Source organism: Gopherus evgoodei, chromosome 2, assembly GCF_007399415.2.
Source record: "Gopherus evgoodei ecotype Sinaloan lineage chromosome 2, rGopEvg1_v1.p, whole genome shotgun sequence".
Classification (NCBI taxonomy): domain Eukaryota; kingdom Metazoa; phylum Chordata; order Testudines; family Testudinidae; genus Gopherus; species Gopherus evgoodei.
The window spans coordinates 227,541,943-227,560,790 of NC_044323.1; the positions used below are offsets into that span (position 1 = coordinate 227,541,943).

General features: G+C 46.5%; 2 protein-coding genes across 8 annotated transcripts in view; one reads left to right on the top strand and one right to left on the bottom strand.

The window, feature by feature from the left end:
- Nucleotides 1–18,848, top strand: part of XKR4 (XK related 4) — a 393,035-nt gene that overhangs the window by 366,528 nt on the left and 7,659 nt on the right. The window lies entirely within an intron of this gene.
- The window catches only part of LOC115646792 (transmembrane protein 68-like), a 42,945-nt gene continuing 31,184 nt past the window's right edge, over nt 7,088–18,848 (bottom strand). For all 6 annotated transcript variants that reach the window (XM_030553109.1, XM_030553107.1, XM_030553104.1 and 3 more), the window contains 2 exons: nt 17,088–17,227; nt 7,088–8,162 (listed from right to left, as the gene is read on the bottom strand). In XM_030553109.1, the coding sequence (XP_030408969.1) occupies nt 8,058–8,162; nt 17,088–17,227 (245 nt within the window). In that variant the 3' untranslated portion in view covers nt 7,088–8,057. The remainder of the gene's footprint in view (nt 8,163–17,087; nt 17,228–18,848) is intronic.

The following is an 18,848-nucleotide window of genomic DNA, read 5'->3' on the forward strand; positions in this document are numbered from 1 at the left end:
ACTCCATAGCCTCAAATCTATAAACAGGGTGGATTATTATTACCATGTGTGTGTGGTAGGAGTAGACAAGAAACTGACAGATTGGTTCAGAACAAATGTAGGAGTGAGACAAGGATGCACAGTATCACCAGATTTGTTCAGGTTGGTACTGGAAGCAGTAATGGCTGTAGCATTGAGAGATTGAACAAGAGGACTTACATTATGTGAAAGGACACCTTAGATTTGCAGGTGATATTGACCTCAAATGCATTGACCAAGAAGGATTTGCAGAGAATAACTAACAAGATAGATTGGGAAAGCAGAAAATTCAGACTACAGATCAGCACAAAGATGAGAAAAATTATGGGTGATTGGAAGGCAAGAGGAAGAGGTCAAGATCAAACTTGGAGTCAGAGAACGAGAGCAAGTGGAAAAATGTGTGTTCTTTAGAGAACTAATAATGAAGAATGGAAATTCTGAAAATGACATAAAAAGAAGAACCAGCTTAGCTGCTATTACATTTGGAAAACTCTGTAAAATCTAGACGGCTACAGACCTTTAGATACAAATGAAAATCAGCATATTGTTGTGCTGCTACTGTTGTATAAGTCAGAATGTTGGAATATGAGGAAAGCCAACAAACAAAAGATATTGATTGCAGAAATGAACTGACTGAGGGGAATACAGACTTTTCTTTTTTTTTTTCTTCCTTTCGCAGTCTTGAAACTTAAGAAATGAAGTGACAAGAAAACTGCTAGGGCAAGATACAATGCTGTTACAGAAAATCTAAGAAAGATGACTGTCCTGGCACTGCAGTCTGCGCTGTGTCCCAGGAGCAGCCAGCAGCAGGTCTGGCTCCTAGGCAGAGGAGCACAAGTGGCTCTGCATGGCTCTTGCCCATAGGCACCACAACCCTCAGCTCCCATTGGTTGCTTCCTGGCCAATGGGACTGCAGAGCTGGTGCTCAGGGTGGGGGCAGCACATGGAGCCCCATGGCCCCCCTGTCTGGGAGCCAGAGCTGCTGCTGGCAGCTTCTGGGACGCAGCACGGTGTCAGAACAGGAAAAAGCCTGTCTTAGCTGGGCAGCACCCCTGACTGGTTGGTGGTCCTGACCAGAGCTGTGGTGACCCAGTGCCTTACATTCCACAACCCAGTACTGGGTCGCGACCTGCAGTTTGAAAACCACCGACCTAGGGTGCACGTGCTCCAGCTGCTGACATTTGGCACAAGAGAAGCTGGGGGCCCAATCCTACTGAAGTTAGTTGGAGCACTGTCATTGACAAGAGTGAAGCAACATAAGGTCCCCCAAGATTGCTGAGAAGAAGATATCAGATTCCCACCTCACACTAGCACCCCTTCCCACTGCCAGGCCTCTATTATCCAGCAGGTTGCTAGTTAGCTTTTCTGTGGTTTCTTTCCCTCTGAAGCAGGATTGGACAGAATCTGTTTATCTAATTGTGGCAGATACTGATTTTTATTTCCAAGTATAATACTTTATTTCATTAATCTTGACTTCTACAATCATTCTGTTTTGAATAAAAGCATCTTAGGTCAAGATTAATGACTTTCACAAATTCAGTCATAGTAGTTGACAATTCTTCATACGTTAATATTTCATTAAGCATCATGGGGTACCAACTTGGCTAAAATCACTCATTTGCTTAGGTGTCAAGCAACAATTTACCAGAATTTAAAAAAAACAAAGCAAAAGAAAAGCCAAAACAAACTCGACCTCTGTTCTTATGAATTAATATTTATGGTAATTGTATGAATCTGCTGGGACATTATCTGATTAAAATATGACCACTTAAATCATAAATCATTGTTGAACCCACTGTTATATATTTGCAACAAATCTTGTACAAAGGTTGTCAAGTAAGGTGTCCATGAAAAGGTTATGATTGGCTGATCATGATTATGCTATTTGTATGCATGTATCAATTTGTATTTGAAATTATGAGTATTGGCTCTAGACCTGGATTTCAAATATTTGCTCCTGGGGTAATGCCCACAAGGTAGTTAGGCAGCACATATTGGAGGAACTATTCAAATTGAGTAGCGCATCAGAAGAACATTTAACTCACAATGGAAGACGCCCAACTTATCCTGAAGAGACTTCCCTGTGAACATGCTGTTTGAGATATAGGTAATGATTTCCTACTGTGACTAAGCGAAATCATGCATGGACATGTGACTTGTCCATGTGACTCCAAATGCCATCTTCTTACTGTAATTTTCCACAGTAAGAACAATGGGATTATCTCCACACAGCAAAAGCTATAAAAGGCCCTGGAAACACCTCCATTTTGCCTCTTTCCTGCTTCAGCGCTGGACTGTGAACTTATACTAATGGGAGCATTCTAACCAATGGACTGAGGACCTTCCAATGATTTGGAAGCAACTAGAGACTTATCAAGCCAGCAGTTTATTCCATCACTGCTACAAGCCTGAACTAAGAACTTTGCATTTATTGTATGTATTTGACTCCTTTATCCACTTTTAAATTTTGCCTTTCTTTTTATAAATAAACCTTTAGATACTAAAGGATTGGCATCAATGTGATTTTTGGGTAAGGTCTGAGTTGTATATTGACCTGGGTGTGTGGCTGGTCCTTGGGGATCAGAAGCACCTTTTATTTGAGTAGATTGGTTTTAAAGAACCACTCCTCTCTAAGTCTAGTGTTTTTGGTGGTGATACAAGGACTGGAATGCCTAAGGAAAGTGCTTTTATGACTTCTTGTTAGCCAGTGTGGTGAAACAGAAGTTTACTTTTGTTGCTGGTTTGGTATATTTCATGGGAGAATAATCTTCAACTTCGGGGTGTCCGCCCTACTTCTCAGTTGTGCCCCACAAAGGCAGGGTTATATCTGCAAAGCACCTCTCTGATTTTTTGGAATTTACTAGCGGCATCTGCCAAAAACAAATGTGTGCTTATGCAACTACCAGATATAATGCCTTATGACACATAGGAACATAGTGTTATCACTTGGACAAGACACTACAAGAAATGAATAGCCATTGAGTTAGAGTACTGGATTGTTCTTGAGAGCTCTGACTGGCAATTTCTTCTTCAGACACCGGCCAAAAGAAGATTACATCCGCACACTCTGGAAACTCTACTGGCCAAACTCAGTGATTAATAGGAAGAAGTGTAACTCAACAACTGCTCTGGTCCTGAAAGATCAGAGTGGTGATTATCACAGATATGCTCTTCTCTTAAGACTATTGTATTTAGCATTATGAATATTATCCAAATAACTGAGCCAAAGCATGTAAATTTCAGTGACTATTATACTAAGATGAGCCAGATGACATGAGCCTGTGGAATAATTATAACCCTTTGGGATCAATAAATGTTATATGAAGTGTGTGGTCTTGGCTCACTGGGGGGGTTTTCCTGTAGAATCTAGAATGAGCAGAGTAGCGCAAAAGGCCAAAACTAAGATCAGGGTCTCTTTTTCTTGTATATGGGCATTGCAGAACAGATCGCTCCTGCACCAGGAAGCATTTCAGAGTATGCATTACAGGTACATCTAGCAGAAAAATCATATTGCTGGGTTGTAGTTGCCAGGTACATACCTGGCACACTTCCCAGAGTAGAAAGAACTCCAAGGGGAAGATTCTCTGCTTGATGACAGGGAGAATGTATATTGCAGTGATGGTGAGGAATAGATGTCCTCTAGGAACAGCCCTGATGTATATGGTGCTTTCAATATTGGAGTCTGCATCAGTGGCAATGGATGTTGGAATACTACTGCTGGACCTGGTTCTGCTTGCATCTCATCATCCAAAGCTGCTGTTTTGCAACCTGATCTCTCTCTCCATCCCTGGGTGATGTATGGAGCTTACAGGACTTCTCTCTGTCAGGCAGGAGGGAGGTTAGTAGTGGAGTTCCTCAGGCATTGGTCTTGGGATCAATTTTATTTAACATTTTTATTACTGACCTTGGCTTCTGCCTCAGTGCTCGGAGTGGGCCCTTTTGGTGTTTGACTTCACCACCTGAGCTATTGGTGCTGGCTTTGGTGTTGAAGTTGAGGACAGCTTTTGTGCTGATACTGCTGTTGGTGCTGATGCTGGTGTTGGTGTCTGTGTCAAGTCTTTCCTTGGTGCCATCTTCTCCATTGTAATCTTAGGCATTGCCTGTCTGCTCCATGGGGCACTAGATGATTCTGGTTTGACTAGTAGTAGGATTCTGGACCTAATTTCTTCTGTCTCTGATGAGATCTTCATGGACTGTTCCAGAAGGTGAAATTTCAGCCTCATATCTCAGGACTTGCATGTCCTCATGGAGAAGGATAAGCATACACAGCATATGCTTGGAGTGTATGATTCCCCCAGGCAGAAGAAATACCTACTGTGCCAAAGAGGATTAGTCCATTGCAGGAAGGACTGGGCTTGAAGGCCGCAGGTTTCAAATCAGCCATTTGATAAGCCCTGCTTAGGGGGATTCTGTATGATTCTATAAAGGGGAGTTTGACCAACAAAATTCGGTCCAGATGATTGCTGATCAATTCATGGCAATCAAAACAGACAGAGATGGGAAGTGGTTTTGAAGATTTGCAGAAGATTTTGACCTTTAGCTTGAGCTAAGAACTAGCAGGTTGGACACTCCTCAGGTTGTCTCACTCCCATGGGTGCTAAGAAGGAATTGAGAGATGGCCAGATCCCCCTTTATGCTATTGTGTGACAGCATGAGTTTGCACAGGGTTTATGTGCGGACTCAACAGACCCTGCTAATCAAAAAAAATCCAGTCTTGTGTGCATGAGGTGCACGTGCACCTACAGTGGATTCCACACTGACACACGCTCAAAGAACTGTATTTGTTGCAGCTATTGAAAAGAAAATTCCACTCTCTATTTAAGTATGGTTTGTTCTACACCTCTCTACGAGGAGCTCTCTGTCCTCACCTATTTCATCACTTGTGCACTTTTCGTCTTTCAAGCTAACCACTTATGACAAGTTTATAGACATTAGCAATAATCAACTTTGTAACATTTATCATTACAATGTGAAAAACTCCATTTTAGCCCTTGCAAATCTTTCACAAAGTATAGTGGTATAAATTGCCACCTTGGCACACTGTACAGCAAACCCAACACAAAATCTATTGCATAATTCATTATTTAAACAGGATCTACACTGTAGCATGAACTTCTCTAGCTTCCATCTTCTGTCAAAATATAAATGATTTTAGTTTAGAGATTCAGTATTAAATTACAGTAAACTGGTGTCACTAAATCCGCTATTGGATGAATATTAACTGCCAGTAAAAAGCAGCCAAGAAACTGGCCAGTGAAAGATTTTGGATTTGCAGGGGAAAGAGTGTTAATTCCAATTTAGTGTGATAGTAGTACATTTCTAACCTGTATGAAAATTCCTGTCTTTGTTATGGCATCTCAGTTGAAATAAAGAGGCAAAAATTATCTTCTGTTCAGCAGATTATACAATATTTGTCGTTATTAGCCATCCATCTTGAAGGCAACTACAGCATTCTTTTAATAACTTACTCCTAACACACAACACAATAGCTACTTACCACTAATCACTCTTGGCAATACCTACTGTATAGTCCCAGAACAGTTGCCAACGTTTTTCACATCCATTCTTTCAATGCTTTCTTATTCCTTTAACTTAGTAATTATTTTTGGTATTCTATTTCTTTTTTCCTCTCCCACAACTGGACACTTTCTACTCTGCTGCTCAGATCCACTGGTAATTTCAGATGGCCATGTACTCTCACACTTAATCCATAAACAGTGATCATAAAGTAATTTCAGGAGTCTACTCCAGTTGTAATTTCAATTTTATTTGTCTGTAGGGTATGTTTATACAGTACATATCACAAATAGAGAATTAAATATGAAAAGCCTATACAAACAAAAAGTGTATTTAATATCTAAAAAGTACAGATACTGCATTTGATTTGATACATAGGTTTCAATACTTCTTAAATTAAAGGGACAAAGTCAGGTGAAATTTGGCCCCATGTGAAGTAAAAGTAAGTTTTTCAAAATCTAAGATCAACATAATAGGTCTCTCTCTCTCTCATTTAATTCCCATGAAAAAAAAAATTAAGTGTTCCCCTATATTGTGTGCTACTCCAACAGTGCAGCACTGCCCTAGTGCATCCTGAAAGGTAACTACAAATTAGTTAATCTGTTTTCTGCACCTTGAGAAAAATGCAAAAATAAAATATCTAACTTACACAAAAATAAGTTTTGGTAAAAATTCTCAGTTTTAATGGTCTAATGCATGAAACAGAAGAATAAATTAAAGTTATTCTTAGATCATGATAGCATCCCCTTAACTTTTGAAGTAGATCACATATCAACAAAGACTGTGGAAAGGGCATTTGTTTTCACAACATGATTTTTTTCAAGCTTAAACATTTTAACTAAACATTTAAAATCAAACAGAGATTAACTGTTTCTGCAGATCTTATAATGTACAGACATTTGTTCCCCCCCATACAATGACTCTACACTGAATATAAAACCCTGATCCTGCAAACATATGCACATACGTCACATTTAAATCACTGTGACTAAGTTGTGTGTAAAGTAAGGCATGTGCATATAAGTGTTTGCAGGAATTAACCAAACTGTAACAGTTAAGTGAAAGAGATTTGTCTCTTTAAAAGTGTTTTGTTTTGTTTTTAAAAAGGCCTACCAGGAGATGCTGGCCTCCTACAATTAAATAACACTCCCAGACAATAATTTTACAGTCACTGACAGTCTGAGTACTTATCTACAGGAAATATTGAAGGTATTTTGCTATTCAGACAATTCATGCATTGGTCAGTGATTCAGTTAAGATATAAATTCAGTTTATTGTCAATGAACAAAACTAGCCCAATCCTGCAACTCCTTCTTCAGGCAAACCCCTAACTCACTTCAGTGAGGGTATTATATGAGTGAAGACTGCATAATTGAGGGCAAGTCATATTTTAGTAATTCTGATGTGTAAAAAAAAAAAAAAAAAAAAAGTATATCTTTTTTACAAAAATAGTGAGGTACATATATATAAAAATTATAAAGCCTGTTTATACTGCTGAATATGGTGAAACTCTGAAAAAAGAACATTATACATTGCATTCTATTTTGTAATATAATTAAAAATTCTGACTGTTGCAGTTTTGAATATTACTCATGCCTTCTTCCTGAAACATTAGGCATTCAGTTCACTGTGCCAGAAAATCTGGTTTTCTGTTCACAGATTTATGTGGCTACTGTCTTTAGTCAGGGACAAAAAAAAACATGTGGTTTTACCCTGAAAAATGACATCATCAAAATAGCATTATGGGATTCCATATGTATTGTGTCTTACTGGTTTCTGTAAGAAGTTTGCTCAGTTTCTTGGGGGGAGGGAGGAGGATTTTTTTTTTTTTCCTTCTAATAAAGCTCCAGCCCCACAAACTCTTTCTGGGCTCCAACAATAAAGCTGGATACCTTCCAGCTGAAGCATTACCACCAGGACTACAGGTTCCGCATGTAAAGCTAGGTGACTAGCTACACCTGTCTATGCCAACACCTTTGAATGTAATTTAAGTTTGTACAGATGTAGCCAAGGGCATAATCTAAAAAAAATGGGTTTTCACAAGTGTAGTTCAGGGCTTTATTTGGTTGGAAGAACCTCCATTACTGGTGTTGGTATTTAGATAGAAATAATCTAGCTTGTATGTCAGAATCTGCCATGAGGCTCAGCAGTTAGACAAAACACTTTTTGTACCTGCAAATTTGAGATAAAATTATCGAAAGACCATGATTATGGAAGCCTCCAATGTCATTTTCACTAAGTTATTTTTCAATATAGAACTGCACTTGAAAGCGAATTACTTTAGTCAGATTTTTACCTGAGTAAAACTGCAAGTTTGGGCTCAAGTTTGATAGTGGTCACTGAGGGAGAAAAAAATCATCATTGTTCACAGCTCTTGTTAAACTATACAGAAAACATCTGCGTTAAAAAAGAAATATCATTAAGACAATGCATGTAATAATCAATTTTGAGGATAATAATATAAGTTACAAACAGTTTTGAAAATATTACAAGTAAATGTGTAGTTTGTTATGCACCACACACTAGTCTTCTTTCTGCTGTGTCTCAAATCGTTCCATTAAAGCCCTAAATACATTTCCTGGTATTTTCTGATGTCTGTCTATTAAAGACTGGATTGCAGCCTTTGCCTGTTAAGAGAAAAAGAAATTGCAAGGAAATTAACTGTTTTTTTTTATATTACACTAGTGGGAATACAGCAATTCATAGAATAGATCTTCATCCTACTAAAGATTCCAGAATCCGGGGCACAATACCTACTTTTAAATTAAAACCAGGGGAAATGTATGTAGGATCTTTTTCAAAGAAACCACGTACAATTTATTCCCTTACAGACGCCAATGATGTCTGATGAATCTACCTTTGATAAGTAAATATACAAAGTATAAATGGCAAAGCACCAGTAAAAAGTACGTGCTCACTCCACCTAAGTGTCTAGACACGTAAAGTTTCCATAAAAATAGAAAGAAATTAAGCTAATTCTCATAGCTATCATGATGGGAAAGTATACCTACAGTACATTGCTTATCTGAAGCTTTCAGCAGATATCCGAACCCTTTTGATTGATTGGTCAAGTTGTCATGGGAGATAGTCCAACAGGTTTTGAAGTCTGCGTTTAGGATTGGAGGAAATGCAGGCACTAAAGTACAAAGATTTCAAAGCCTGACCTACAACTTCCTTAAATGATAAACAGAAAGCCTCCTTTTCGAAGGCCCCTTAGCTTTGCAGCTCTACAGGACTAGTGCTTTAGGCAAACCATTGGGGGGGGGGGGGAATATCCGAGCTTTAGTTAAATGGGGTTTAAGTAGTACAGTCAAACATTTATCAGCTATGTCATCTTTCAATAAATATGTTCAAAGAGAGCAAACCAGCTAATGAGACCAACCATTTTGATACTGACAGTCAAAACTTTCATGAGATAGTGAAAGATCTCCTTCCAAAATGCTTATTTTATAAGTACATATTTAAAGAACTTCTGATTATTGACCTAAAATCGCTGTTGCCTGCACCACTCATACCTGCCAGTCCACCAAAGATCTGTGGGCCTCCTGTACTCTGCACTCACAAAGGCTAGTCATAATTATATGAACATAAAACAGTAGATGACCATAAAACAGAAATGATGACTGAACTAGTCATCTATGAACATACTAAATTTGAAGAGCTTGTGCATGTTGTGTGGGTGTAGGTCAGACACTTAAGAAGACGGAGAACTAGAATGTGTAGCTGGGAGGTGGAGAGATGACTTTGCTTTAATGTATTTTACTTCCTGTTAACATCCATAATTCTCAGTAGCAGATCTGGTGGGTTTAACATTTCTTAGTAGCTTTCTTTTACATAAGCCAAGAAATAGAAGGACCTCCTTTCGGACAAATGTAAATGACTTTCATGAACAGGTAAGTACAGCTATTTTCATTGGGCTAGAATTCACAGTAGAATTTAAGATTATTTGGGTCAGAATGACAGCTTAACACCATGCACTGTTTCAAGGGCCCAAGAACCTATTTCTGTGCCAGAACTTTCTTACCTCCATTTCATCTATTACAGCTATCAGCATAGGACAGAAGAGGGTTACAAGAATCAAACAATGAAGAAATCTATCATGAATTCTGACAACATAAAACAGGGATGTAACAACTATAGATGTATGTTAGAGGGCCACACTGCGCTATGTAACACTTAATTAGCAAACTCTAAGATAAAAATCACTAACTTGAAAACAAATACTTCCCGTATCAGTAAAAGTTGTTTTATCCAGCACTTCACCAACCAGAAAGCTCTATAAACCAGAATTTCTGACCTGCATTGGAAGTCCAGTTTATACCCTAGTTAGCACAGTGTGTTGGGGGCATGTGATGGGATGTGGAGCGCAGGCTCTGGGAGGGAGTTTGGGTGTTGGAGGGGGCTCGAAGCATGGGGTTGGGGCACAAGAGGAGGCTCAGGGTACCAGATTCGGGGGGCGCTCAGCTAAGGCGGTTTCCCACAAGGGGCGACCTATCCTAGCTGCTCTTGATGGAGGCGCAGCAGGTGGCTCTGTGCACTGGCTCCACAGCTCCCATTGGCCAGAAACCGCAGCCAATGGGAGCTGCAGGGGCGGCACCTGTGAGTGGAGGCAGCACACAGAGTCGCCTGCCGTGACTCCACCTAGGAGCACCCAGCACAGGTTGCCACATGTGCTGCCCAAATTGAGCGCCCCCAGTGTCAGGCACCCCGAAGTCCCCCCACTGCCCCAAGACCCCCTCCCACACCCAAATTCTCTCCCAGAGCCCATGCCCCGCACCTCCTCCCTCTCCCCAACCCCCCACCTAAACTCCCTCCCTCTTAGTTAACCCACATTTTTCATTTACCAGCACCCCCACATTCCCCAAACATGCTGGATAAAACAGCTTTTACTTTAATAAGCTTCCAGGATTGTCACTTTCTCCTTATGTCACTCTGAAACCTAGAGTTTCTGATGAGTCAGTGTGAAGGGACAGAAACAGCTACAAGCATGATGGACAGTTCTTCTTCGAGTGATTGCTCACATCCATTCCAGGTAGGTGTGCGCGCCGCGCGTGCACGTTCGTCGGAAACTTTTTTACCCTAGCAACTCCAGTGGGCCGGCAGGTCGCCCCTTAGAGTGGCGCCGCCATGGCGCTCTATATATACCCCTGCCTGCCCGCCCGCTCCTCAGTTCCTTCTTACCGCCGTGTCGGTCGTTGGAACTGTGGAGTGCGGCTTAGCTGTCCTCCACGTCCCTAGCTCTCCTAGTTCTCTATCGTTTATCTATCGTTCATCTCTAGTTCCATTATAGTTGTTAATTAGTTTGTTAAGTAGATAGTTTAGTTAAATAGTTGTTAAGTAGTTCTTCGCCGGGGGCTTAGCCCTTCCCGGCACCCGGCGCCAGGCTCATGCCTGTTTCGCCGGGCTTCAAGCAGTGTGCGGCCTGCAAGAAGCCCATGCCTACCAGCGATCCCCACGAAGCGTGCCTGAAGTGCCTCGGGGAATCGCACAGATCCGACAAGTGCCGCATCTGTAAGGCTTTTAAGCCGAGGACAAAGAAGGAGAGGGATCAGAGGCTCCGAACTCTCCTAATGGAGGCGGCACTTGACCCGTCGGCTTCGCAGGCCGTGGTATCGGCACCGGCACCGGATCGCTCCGGCACCGAGAAGACTCCTCGGCACCGACCCTCTACGGCACTGGAATCAGAGCCAAGGCCGTCGAAGTCTGATACTCCGGCCAGGCAGACCCGGCTTGAGCGCCCGGCCTCGACATCGGCCGCAGCGCCGCCGGCACCGTCAGCACCGTTGACTCCGGGCCCGGCGGGTCCGTTGAGTCCGGTGCCGCCGAGCTCCCCCATGAGATCTGGGGTTGAGGTAGTGGTCCCATCCACACCGGAGACCTTCGCCTCGGCTCGGGACCTTATTGCCCTGACTGAGCCCACTCGGCTGCCACCCCCGGTACCTCCGGTGCGGGTTGTGTCCAGAGGCAAGCCCATGATGTCGGCGCCGCCCAGAGACAGTCGTTCGCCATCCAGGTCCCGACGTCTCGGGCGCTCCAGATCCCGACGCCGCTCGCAGTCCCGGCACTGCTCCCCTCAGCGGCACCGGTCGCACTCGCGGCAACGGTCGGCATCGAGGCGGTCGCGGTCAGGCTCCAGTCGGCGACACCGGCACCGCGACTCCAGGAGCAGGTCCCGACGCTACTCGCCGCACCGGTCGACCTCCCGGCACCGAGCTGGTGGCAGGTCCCGGTCTCGGTCGACCTCCCGGCGCCGAGCTGGTGGTAGGTCCCGGTCGACCTCCCGGCACCGAGCTGGTGGCAGGTCCCGGTACCGAAGCGGCGCCCGGTACCGATCAGGATCCCGGCACCGTGACAGATCCCGGTCCCGATCCCGGCACCGATATGACTCCCGGCACAGGTCCCCGGCACCGAGACGATCCTCCGTGCTGGCCCGCGCAGACCCTTACCATCCGGGGTCGGCCCCACCGTGGCCCTTGAGACAGCCGTCCGTATCCTCCCAGACGGACAGCGGGTATGCGCTGGGCACCGACCGGCAGGCGGCGCTGTTCGGTGATCCGCCGCTGCAAGACCAAGGCCCACAACAGTGGGGATTCTGGACACCCTGGGCATACCATCAGGCCCAGGGCCCCCAGCAGCTCCCTGCTAGACCGGCCACTGCGGAGCGTAGGGCCCCTGAAGCCTCCTTGTCTCGCCCCCCTCCCTCCCCGGAAGGGGAGGAAGGGTCCAAACAGCAGGACTCCGCTGCGGCTCCGGAGGCAGAGGCGAGGGCTGAGGAAGACCCTCAGTTAGACACTCTCGTGCCTGGGGTCTCATCATCCTCCTCCCCGGATGAGGCGGTGGCGGGTACCTCCTCCAACAGTCCCCCCCCGCTGGATCTCAGGGCGCACCAGGACCTCCTCAGGCGATTGGCTCAAAATCTGAGTCTGCAGGCAGAGGAGGTCTCGGAGATAGAGGATCCAATTGTCACCATCCTCTCTTCTGATGCTCCCACCAGGGTCGCCCTGCCCTTCATACGGACCATCCAGGCCAACGCCAATACTATCTGGCAGTCCCCGGCCTCCATCCCTCCGACAGCGAAAGGAGTCGAGAGAAAGTACATGGCCCCTTCTAGGGGATACGAATATCTACATGTTCACCCGACTCCCGGTTCACTGGTGGTGCAATCGGTGAACGATAGGGAGCGTCACGGCCAGGAGGCTCCGGCCCCCAAATCCAGAGAAGCCAGGCGGATGGACCTCCTTGGCCGTAAGGTGTATTCGGCTGGGGCGCTGCAGCTCAGGGTCTCTAACCAACAGGCCCTGCTGAGCAGATACGCCTTTAACTCCTGGGTGGCAGTGGACAAATTTAAGGAGCTGCTGCCACAGGATGCTCGCCAAGAGTTTACGGCCATCTTGGACGAAGGCAAGAAGGTCGCACGCACGGCCTTACAAGCCTCCTTGGACGCTGCGGACTCGGCTGCCCGTACCCTCGCGTCAGGAGTTACGATGCGTCGCATCTCCTGGCTGCAGGTTTCCGGCCTTCCGCCGGAGCTCCAGCACACTATACAGGACCTTCCTTTCGAAGGCCAGGGCCTGTTTTCTGATAAGACAGACCCCAGACTCAAGAGTCTAAAAGACAACCGGGTCATTATGCGGTCCCTCGGGATGCACACCCCCGTGACGCAGCGTAGACCCTTTAGGTCGCAACAACAGCAACAACGTAGGCCGTTTTCCCAGTTCCGCCAGCGACAGGACCTTTACAGGCGCCGCGGCAGGAACGGCAGGCGCAGGCAGTCTGGGAACCAAGGGGGGCAGAACCAAGGCTCCTCAAAACCCCCGCCTGGTCCTAAGCCTTCATTTTGAAGGTGCGCCCGAGGGCGCGGTAACAGTTTCCCCTATGGATCCTTCCCCCCCATTTTCCAACCGCCTTTCGTTTTTCCTCCCGGCGTGGTCCCAAATAACATCGGACCGCTGGGTCTTAAGCATGGTGCAGACGGGATACCGCCTGCAGTTTGTTTCATTTCCTCCTTCCCGCCCTCCTTCCTCGTCCCTCTTCAGGGACCCCTCTCACGAGCAATTCCTTCGGCAGGAGGTGCAGACGCTCCTCAGCAAAGGAGCTATAGAGGCGGTTCCGGAAAACGAGAAAGGCAAGGGGTTTTATTCCCGCTACTTTCTGATCCCCAAGGCCAAGGGGGGCCTCAGGCCTATCCTCGACCTGCGAGAACTCAACAAATACCTCGTGAAGTTGAAGTTCCGCATGGTATCCCTGGGGACCATTATTCCATCCCTGGATCCGGGAGACTGGTACGCCGCCCTCGACATGCAGGACGCGTATTTCCACATTGCCATTTGGCCGCGCCACAGACGCTTTCTCCGCTTCGTTGTGGGGGCTCTTCATTATCAATTTGCAGTCCTCCCATTCGGCCTGTCCACGGCCCCGAGGGTGTTTACAAAATGCATGGCAGTTGTCGTGGCGCATCTTCGGCGCAACCGTGTCCACGTGTTCCCTTATCTGGACGACTGGTTGATTTGGGGCACGTCGGAACAGCAGGTCAACAGCCATGTCCGCATGATCACCGCCATATTTGCAAGTCTGGGCCTCTTGATAAACACAGACAAGTCCACTCTGAGGCCCACGCAGAAGGTGGAATTTATCGGGGCCGTCCTGGATGCCACTGTGGGCAGGGCCTCGCTGCCTCTGCAACGGTTCCAGACCATGGCGGCGATCGTTCAACGTTTGCGGTCAGCCCCATTGACGTCAGTGAGGACATGTCTAACCCTGTTAGGCCACATGGCGGCGTGCACTTTTGTGACCGACTACGCTCGGCTCCACATGAGGCCTCTCCAGCTGTGGCTTATCAGTCATTACAGGCCGGCAAGGCAACCTTTAGACATGTTAGTCACAATCCCCCAGAAGGTCTTAGATTCTCTCGGCTGGTGGTTAGACCAGTCCGTATTATGTGCGGGTCTTCCCTTTCACCCCTCTCAGCCCTCGGTATCCCTGACAACGGATGCCTCAGATCTAGGCTGGGGGGCCCACCTAGGGACCCTGCGGACACAGGGCCTGTGGTCCCAGGAGGAGGTGGGGCTCCACATCAACATGCGGGAGTTGAGAGCGGTCCGCCTTGCTTGTCAAGCGTTTTGTCATCAGCTTCAGGGTCGTTGTGTCGCCGTGTTCACGGACAACACGACGACCATGTACTATATCAACAAGCAGGGAGGCACCAGGTCCTCCTCCCTGTGCCACGAGGCGATACGACTCTGGGACTTTTGCGTAGCCCACTCCATTCACCTCAGGGCTTCCTTCCTCCCTGGAGTACGGAACACTCTGGCAGATCGATTGAGCAGATCCTTCCTGTCACACGAGTGGTCCCTTCGCCCGGACGTCGCTCTCTCCATTTTCCGGAGGTGGGGTTATCCCCAGGTGGACCTCTTCGCGTCCAAAGGGAACAGGAAGTGCCAAGCGTTCTGCTCCTTTCAGGGCAGGGAGCCGGGGTCGATAGCGGATGCCTTCCTCATCCAGTGGTCAACCCACCTGTACTATGCATTTCCCCCGTTCCCTCTGGTCCACAAGGTCCTCCTGAAGGTGCGCAGGGACAGGGCTCTCGTGATCATGGTGGCCCCGGCATGGCCCAGGCAGCACTGGTACACCATGCTGCTGGACTTGGCCATAGCCGACCCAGTTCCCCTGCCCCTTCATCCGGACCTGATTACCCAGGACCACGGGACCCTCTGTCACCCAGACCTGCAGTCGCTGCACCTAGCGGCGTGGCTCCTGCGTGGCTGACTGGTTCCGAGCTGCGCTGCTCCACGCCTGTGAGAGAGGTGCTCTTGAGCAGCAGGAAACCGTCCACAAGAGCCACATATTCGGCGAAATGGAAGCGCTTCTCCTGTTGGTGCGTAGAGAGAAATCTCCGCCCTATGGAAGTTTCGGTAACCGAAATCTTAGACTACGTTTGGTCCCTCAAAGGGCAAGGTCTGGCCTTATCGTCGTTGCGAGTCCACCTAGCAGCTATCTCCACCTTTCACCCGGGTGCGGACGGTCGCTCCGTTTTTTCTCACCCGACGGTGTCGAGATTCCTTAAAGGGCTGGAACGTTTATTCCCTAACGTCCGTCCCCCTGCTCCAACCTGGGATCTTAACCTGGTGTTGTCCCGGCTCATGGGGCCCCGCTTTGAGCCGTTAGCTACTTGCTCCCTGCTCTACCTCTCTTGGAAAACTGCCTTTCTAGTGGCTATCACCTCAGCTAGACGGGTGCCGGAGCTCCGAGCTCTTGTGGTAGACCCCCCATATACGGTCTTCCACAAGGACAAGGTGCAGCTGAGACCACACCCTGCTTTTCTGCCCAAGGTGGTCTCAGCCTTCCACGTCAACCAAGAGATTTTCCTTCCGGTTTTTTTCCCAAAACCTCACTCCTCAGGCAGGGAGCAGCAGCTCCACTCGCTGGATGTCCGTAGGGCTCTCGCGTTCTACATAGAGAGGACTAAGCCCTTCCGAAAATCCCCCCAGCTTTTCGTGGCGGTAGCGGACCGTATGAAAGGGCTTCCTATCTCCTCCCAGAGGGTATCCTCTTGGGTTACGTCCTGTATCAGGACCTGTTATGACTTGGCCCATGTCCCTACGGGCCGTGTGACTGCGCATTCTACCAGGGCGCAGGCGTCGTCGCTAGCTTTCCTCGCCCGTGTGCCCATCCAGGAAATCTGTCGGGCAGCGACCTGGTCATCGGTCCACACCTTTGCTTCCCACTACGCCCTGGTCCAGCAGTCGAGGGAGGATGCGGCCTTCGGAACTGCAGTGCTCCGTGCCGCGACTTCTCACTCCGACCCCACCGCCTAGGTATGGCTTGGGAGTCACCTACCTGGAATGGATGTGAGCAATCACTCGAAGAAGAAAAGACGGTTACTCACCTTTGTAACTGTTGTTCTTCGAGATGTGTTGCTCACATCCATTCCACACCCGCCCTCCTTCCCCACTGTCGGAGTAGCCGGCAAGAAGGAACTGAGGAGCGGGCGGGCCGGCAGGGGTATATATAGAGCGCCATGGCGGCGCCACTCTAGGGGGCGACCTGCCGGCCCACTGGAGTTGCTAGGGTAAAAAAGTTTCCGACGAACGTGCACGCACGGCGCGCACACCTACCTGGAATGGATGTGAGCAACACATCTCGAAGAACAACAGTTACAAAGGTGAGTAACCGTCTTATCTCTTTGTTTCGAATATCACCAGTTTCAATCCTCACTGGGATTTTTAAATTCTCAGCCATTTTGACTTTATGAATTACATCCATGCCAAGAATCCTAGGCCACTGATATATCACCACCCTTACTCTACAGGTAATCTGCATAGGCTGTATGAGGAAGACTGCATAGATAGTAGATCTCTTGGCCCAACAACCACAGTTCACTAGGTCCAATCATCACTGGGATTCACAATCTCTTACTTTCTAATTTGTGGAATTCTCAGCTATTTATTTTTATTTATTTATTTAAACATGGCTTCATGATAGCAGGGACTTTCAACTACTAGTATTTTAAAAAGTTTCAGTATTGCAAGTAGAAAAAACCCCCCAAACCTTACCTTTCCAGACAGTTCTGCAGCATTTATATTTGGATCATATGGAATCGGATCTCCAATGTATGTACGAAATTTGACTGGAAACTCTCCGTATATAGGAACGAGTGGTAATCGAAGACGTTCATATATCAACCTAAATAATCCTGTTTTTCAGTTAAAAAAAAATATTCATTTGCACTTTGGGAGGCAGTAGATAAATTTACTTGTAAAGTAACCCGGCTTCTGATCTCAGGTTCCCAAATGAACAGCAGTATCTTTGAAGCGCTATTCCACCCTTCATCTTCACTTTGTAAAAATGGAAGAGTCACAGCCAAAACAAGAGTAACCTCAACCCTCTCCTATGATATCTGGAAGGGAGCTTTTGAGGGTTCTGTTCTGCCAACAGCAGAAGGTAATCCAGTGACTGCCACTGAAAGGGCAAGGAGAGCTACTTGAGGTAGATGGGAGTTAAGATTAATAGATAGCCTCCTCAAAATCCTGTGGAGGGGGATATGACTGGAGGGAAGAAAGGTGCACACAGGGCAGCAAACCCGCCCCTATCTAACAAAAGAAATGGAAACAGGCACCTCTAGCAGACCCTTCTCAACCGATTCCTGTCGGGGGGGGAGGGAGAGGAGAGGAGGGAGGATATCAAATATCTATTTTTAAAAATCTCCAAAACAACCCCCTACCAAACTAAAATGCACACACACGTGCACGTACACCCATCTCTTCCCACTGGCCCCCAAAATATAAGGAGGAGAGAATGAACCACACATGATAGATGTAAATCACATTGCTTAACACGCTACTGAAAGATGCTCAGATACTAGGGTAATACGGGCAATATAAGAACCTATAGAAGACTACAATTTAGAATAGAATAGCTACCTGAATTTCAGGGATTTGGGGTCTGGAGGGAAGGGAAAGGAATCCTTCAATCCTAAGAGGCCTGGGTGAGAAAGGAGAGTTGTACACACAAAAAACCTACTGCTTTGGTCCCCACCATGTGGAAGATCAAAGAGCCATCCTGCACTATAGAGTGTATATGGCATATTATATATTGACTTTTAGGAGACAAAATCAGAGGCAGTAGTCAGCATTAAGTGGCCTCCATCATATGCTTATTTATTTTACTATTTTTTTTAAAGCACTTCTCTCAAGGTCACCAGAGTGGAGTCATCTCAAAGCTGTGACAGTACTAAACCTGTGACCTTAGACTAGAACTTAGTTTAACAGAGTGTAAAGGGATAAGAAAATCATCAGTGACTGGGTTATTAAGTTTTGTGTACAGTGCATGTAAGTCCTAAGAAAGTCCAAATGTAATGAAAGCAATGATTGGTAGATATAAAAGGACAAAATACACCAATAATAAGTTAACTAAATTTCTCTAAGATATCTACTAATCCTACTGCAAATAGCAAGAAAGATATTAGATCGAAACAACCCCAATTCTTCCTAGAATAGAAACAAACTCCCAAGGCACTAGAGATTGTAGCATTTCTAGGGATGGAGCTTTTTGCAAAAGCCAAGTTTGGTCCTGTATCTTTAGAATTACAGAGGGTAGCACCATGGCTTAGCTAGTGCCTTTCTAGTGAAAAGGAGCTCCTGGGTTTCATTCCCAGTCATGCCTTCCTTAGCTAGCCTCTCTCCTATGCTGGTTGCTTAGCTACATGGTCTAAGGAACTGGATGGAGGCTTCAATCTCTTTGGAGGTGTGGGTTTGACCCCGCCTCTACATATGCCATTTTTAGAGGAGGTCAGAGTAGATGATTATAATGGTCCC